General features: G+C 35.5%; 1 protein-coding gene across 1 annotated transcript in view; it reads left to right on the top strand.

Moving 5' to 3' along the window:
- The first annotated feature begins 315 nt into the window (after positions 1-315).
- NLK (nemo like kinase) overlaps positions 316-6,000 on the top strand; it is a 132,843-nt gene continuing 127,158 nt past the window's right edge. Inside the window, exons 1-3 of the mRNA XM_015827290.1 lie at positions 316-468; positions 562-721; positions 2,727-2,766. Coding sequence (XP_015682776.1) covers positions 316-468; positions 562-721; positions 2,727-2,766 — 353 coding nt within the window. The remainder of the gene's footprint in view (positions 469-561; positions 722-2,726; positions 2,767-6,000) is intronic.

The following is a 6,000-nucleotide window of genomic DNA, read 5'->3' as shown; positions in this document are numbered from 1 at the left end:
AATTTCAAGACTGGCCCAGAAGAAGTGGAGGAGGTATGGCATTTTAGTACCAACTGCACCAGCCATCTTGGGGGAAGGGGGTTTATTGCATGCTCATACGCACATATACAAGCCTCCATTTTCTCAATTGATGAAGACATAAAGGCCTGTTGAGCTCCATGTTTTTGAAGGTGGGCAACTTGTTTATGAAAGTGTAGTAAACTTCATTTTTGTGGCCAAATGACAGCTTGACCCAGTTGTTATCCAATCAGAGGGCATCATCTTGAATGTCTCTTTGTAGTGCTACAGTCAGCGCAAAAATGATGGCGGCTTACAATGGCGGTACATCTGCAGCAGCAGCAGGTCACCACCACCATCACCACCATCACCTTCCTCACCTTCCCCCTCCTCATCTCCATCACCATCACCATTCTCAACACCATTTGCACCCCGGTTCTGCAGCCGCAGTACATCCTGTACAGCAACATAGTTCTTCAGCGGCGGCAGCTGCAGCAGCAGCAGCTGCTGCCGCCATGTTAAATCCGGGGCAGCAGCAGCCATATTTTCCATCCCCGGCACCAGGTCAAGCACCTGGACCGGCAGCAGCCGCCCCAGCTCAGGTACAAGCTGCAGCAGCTGCTGCAGTTAAAGCGCACCATCATCAGCATACTCATCATTCACAACAACAACTGGATATTGAACCAGACAGGCCTATTGGATATGGAGCCTTTGGTGTTGTCTGGTGAGTAATGGGAGCAAAGCTCTTGTGCTCTAGTGGTTTCTAAGTCACAGCATAATATATTGTAATTCAGACTGGAGTGCTTGATTTTTCAACAAGTTCCCTTGCAGACCTGTTGTATTATAAGGCTAGCTAAGGGATGTGATGTGGAAAGCTTTAGTTTGAATGTATCTTTAATATTTTTAAAGCAATATAATGAATGCAAATTAAATCTATTAATATAACATACATCAAAGTGACTAATTTTGTGATATTTTCCAGTGATAAATTTTACTTTGGGGGAAAAGGGGTTGTCCCCCAACATTGGCACCCATAAGGATTTAACTGTTTTTGATTGACCAGTATTTTTGAAGGAGGTCCCTAAACATTTTTCCAGTTTGAAGGTTGGAAGCTGGTAATTTTTGTCTTCCAGGAGCATGTTACCCATGTCTGTATGCTTGGAAGTTGACTTGCCAAAACTTTTTCAGTACTGTAACTTTAGCTTAATAGTGTCATCCTTTGAGTTTCAGTTTATATAGAAGTCCCACTGAATTCGGTGGCATGTAGTTTATTGAAGCAAAATAATATATTTAGGGGGGGGATGATGACAAGTGTATACTGTAATGATGTCATTATACAAATGCTATGATTTAACATACTGTACCTATCACATCAGAATAGTGAATAACTTAGTGACTTGTCTAATTATGTATCATGCAACACTTGTCCTTTTGAAGTCATCATGGTTCGTTATGGATATCTATGAGGGTGTTTGGAAATATATAAGATTACTGCCTACCTTGCAACATTACTTCAAGATGAATGCTGCATGGTTACATTTTTTTTCAAAACATTTTATTTTAGAAAAGTCTATGTTTATAAAATTAAGCTATATACTATTCCTGCACCTTTTATAGAAAAAATAGCATTTCATCCATCTGCTTTTACTTGCAAATAAAAAACAGCTGAACTCATTTCTTGATTTTTATTTTTTTTTATTTAGTGACTAGCTGAGGTATGGGAAACAATATATTTTGGACTTTGGTCTTGGCAGGTGATTGAAGTCTGCATTTCCACTGCAATAGCACATAGTATACTCTTAATTTGTGATCTCAGTACTTTATGCCTCACCCAATGGATTTTTCCATCATGTTTTGGTTGGATATGATCCTGTCACCATGGCACGATCTGCATGAACTCTGTAAAAGGAAATTATTTATTTATATCACATTTGTACGAATTTCAGGATTTAGTAGTTCCCTGCTTGCTTGGTCTACCCGTCATGATAGATATATGTTTTAAAGAAAAAAAGTTACTTGTGTCACTTCCCTCACATTTTGTTTTTTTATACCAAGTACTAACCAAAAAGCCATTTAGATTGTTTATAAAATGTTTCTTTTTTATCTTTTATAGGAATACATATTTATAACTTGTTTTCCTATATTGAGACATGAAGCCATATGTGCATGAATAAATGTTCATTTTTATTTTAAACAGTCAGAAATTAGACAGCTGAAGAGCTTTTCAGTGGCCCAGTAGCGATTCCAAAAAAAGCTTTCCTTTTTTATTTTGTATTCTGATACTACCGAAATAACAATTCTTGATTCAGCAAAAAATGCCTTTTGTCCTTTAAGGAATGCTTTGCTTGCTTTAGCTGTCATGCTATGACAGTGCTGAACTAAAACCATTGCATATATTAATGCTGTGATTCACTGGATTAATATGTATTGTAATTGAGTGCTTTGGAACAGAGTGGTTTTGACAGCTAAAGCACAGTTGGTTTTAAATTAGATTGGTGACTGAAAATATGCAAATGTATTGCTTAAACAGGTTTCATCATTTAAAAAACTTAAATAAATGCATTACTTTACAATTTGTGAATTTTCCCACATCACAAATGAAAATTTTGTCCAATGTATTTGCTATGCTGCTTATATCCTCCTGAAATTAAGAGAGAATTTAAAATTAAAATAGATTGTCACTCTGTTCCAGAATTTATCTTACTTGGTTTATTTTATGCTACCCTCAGATCTATACATGTTTATTAAATGCTGTGAAAGTGAACTTTGGTAAATTTTATATATTTTAATTTTCAAGGTCTTTGCTGTTTTTGGTTCCTGTCTGTTAAAAAAGATGCTTGCATTATTTTTAATCCAGATGGTTTTGCTTGCTAGAGGGCAGTTTAAAATGATTGGTATGTTATTTATTCACATTGAGAATATTTTAGCAAAACAAATTTATTAGGATACAATTCAATAGTTTTTAAAAACCTAAAGGCAATAATATATAAACGCTGTTAATTTAAAGTATGATTTTAAAAATTACTGCTCAGAAAACACAAAATGTTTGATTATAAACATTTTGAGAAGTTACTAGAGAGATATCTGTGCAAACTCCATTGTAGCAAAGACAACATAAAGAGCCTTGTGGCTTTTTAGAGACTTAACACATTTATTTTCACATATGCTTTCATGCATCATGTCCACTTTATCAGATGGATCTATTTTAATCTCTTTCTACCTACTTTGTTTGCTTGATCTTTGGTCATCAGGTTTAAAATAGATAAATATAGAAAGTTTTCTTTTGCTCCATATAATTCAGGTTTATTATATTTTGCTAACATAGTCATATATAAACAAACACTGCTCTTTTTAGTTTGAAAAATACTGTGTCTCAGCTTTAAAATATGAACTTGGAGGTTATATGCTGAAAGGATTAGTTCTACATTTAGAGAAATGACATATTTGCAAGTAGGTTCAGGATTGTTCTTTGTGACATTTACCATTCAGTCATGTGAGGCCTCAACTGCAGTCTGAGATGGTAAAACCCTGGCGCACATTTTACCACCACCATGAGAATTGGACTTTGTGTTCAGGATTGGTTTATATCTCTAACAAAGATGTGTGGTGTATCTTTGAAGTAATCTATAGGGGACTGAAAGCTTGGAAAATGGGTCTGAGGTTTTGTTTTTTTTTTAAAGTGCCACAAGTTTGTTAAAATTTAAGCATGGCAAATATAATAGTTTTAATTTTCACTTTATTAAGCCATTTATAAGAGCTACTTTTTCAGTACTGGAATATTTGCACTGTGGCATAAATACAGGCTAAATCTACTTCAGAAAATGCTATGTTTCTGTGGAGTTGAATATAATTTTACTGGGATAATGTATATCCCATGTATATGGGATATCCTGAACTCTGTTGAGATTTTATCTATTGTTAGTTAAATTGAATTTCAAATTAAATTAGATTGTTCATAATTTTAAAATTTATTATTTATTGATTAGACTTACACCTTGATTTTCATCCAGCAGTTCAAGGCACCATACTCAACACCAACAGTCCTGCTGTTGTAGACCATAATATTATCTTCCACGAATGTAGAGTTATCAGTGATTACCAGTCGTGATTGTTATATATTGTTTCCAACATTTGAAGTCATATGCCTGTATATAAGAGTTGCTTGTTAGGACCCATTAGAAAGTTCTCATAATGATGCCTGTGGACTTTCCATTATCCTTTGATGGAGTATGTAGGAAAATAAATCTGAATTATTGAGTGTTTGTTTTGAATCCAACAGCCACGTAATATTTATATTTGTATGATATTATTGAATGATTTTAGATAATTACAAAATTATACACTGCTGTGGTGTGGTTTTGTTTAAATCCATCTTATATTAAGGAGGCTAAAAATTTTCAATTACTGATGCTTAGTTTGTTTCAATGAACTTTGAAAAAGGTTAAGGTAAAAATTTGAAAAAAGATTGCTGCCATTTTTTTACATTCTCAAAAGCAATAAGAAAGGTTCCATTTTGAAGACTCCCTGGGTAGGATTAGTGTTGGCACTTCCGTTGTAGTCTTCTGTGCTGTAGTTGAGTGGCTGGTGTTAATATTGGATCTTTTGTTGCACACTCTGTTTTTCCAGTTCACTGATGTAGCGTATCAATCTTAAGCTGTTACAGCATGATGTTTTGGCAGTTTTTCACATATAGTTGACTCTTGCTGGTCAACTGAGTGTGTTTCCAGAGTATTGTCTTGGTTTTGCTATTATAGGCAATGTTGCTTCCCTTCTGGCTGAATCTGATTGTTGGGGAAATAATAAGAAGCTGATTATTGTAGTTGTATACGGTATGAAAAATGCAGAGTTGTTTACAGAAGTATAAATCAGTTTCATTTTGTGTATTTCAGAATAAGCTGAAACAAAAAAAACCCAAACAAACAAGCAAGTGCAGTTTGCCACTTTTCAATTTATAACAGTCATTTTAAAAAAAATAGGTGGCACTGTGGCTCAGCAGTTAAGATGCTGGGCTTGTCTGCTGGAAAGCCAGCAGCTCAGGTTTGAGACCTGAGTGCCATGCGACGGGATGAGCTCACCTAGCAGTTCAAAAACATGCAAATGCGAGTAGATTAATAGGTACCACTTTGGTGGGAAGGTAACAGCACTTTGTGATGTCACATGACCATGGAAATGTCTTCAGACAGCGCTGGCTCAATGACCTTGAAACAGAGATGAGCACCATCCCGTATAATCACCAATGACTAGCAGAATAAAATCCGCAGGGACTCCATGTTAAAAAATGGAGATCTTTTTTGGTATAAAAATAGGAATATTAACAATATTTTAACTAAAGTCTACACCAATTCACTTGAGGCTTCATTGACTGGAAATTCTACCATGGAATCTCTTTCTTAAAATGAAGCAGGCTGACATTCACTATGTTTAATAATGTCTATTAAAAAGAAGAATCCTCAGGAATTTGGAATGGGTGAAATACTTGTAGCATTTGTGAAATCCTTTCAAGAAGCCATTGAAGTGAAATTGTTTTCAGTATGGTATTATCTTGGTTGCTGAAGAGCCAGTTTTCTTTGGATTCTGCTGTGATAAATACACTTTTTTGGGGGGAATGGCAAAACAGTTAAAGTATTGTGCATTCGGTACAGTACTGCTTCATAGTGCTCAGCACTAAGAAACCTTGGAAGATTTGTGTTTTCTGAAGAGTATGATGCTCCTGGTAATACTAGAGAATTGCCTTCTATTTAAAAGGATTGAATGTTACAGTTTGTGGCCATGTCACAACAAGCAGAAGTTTAAGCAGATTTCTTATTCCTAAGATGTACTTTGAGAATAGCACATTAAAGGCTAATTCTTTGGTAGATAAAACATTTCGAGTCTAGCCATGCTTTGATTTACTTCTAGAAACCTCAGAACCTAAACTTTTCTATCATTCTAGCCCAGTGGTTCTCAACCTGTGGGTCGGGACCCCATTTGGGGTCGATCGACCATTTCATGGGGGTCACCAAG

Source organism: Protobothrops mucrosquamatus, unplaced genomic scaffold, assembly GCF_001527695.2.
Source record: "Protobothrops mucrosquamatus isolate PMUCROS unplaced genomic scaffold, P.Mucros_1.0 scaffold3593, whole genome shotgun sequence".
NCBI classification, from domain to species: Eukaryota; Metazoa; Chordata; class Lepidosauria; order Squamata; family Viperidae; genus Protobothrops; species Protobothrops mucrosquamatus.
This window is presented reverse-complemented; position numbering and strand designations above follow the sequence as displayed.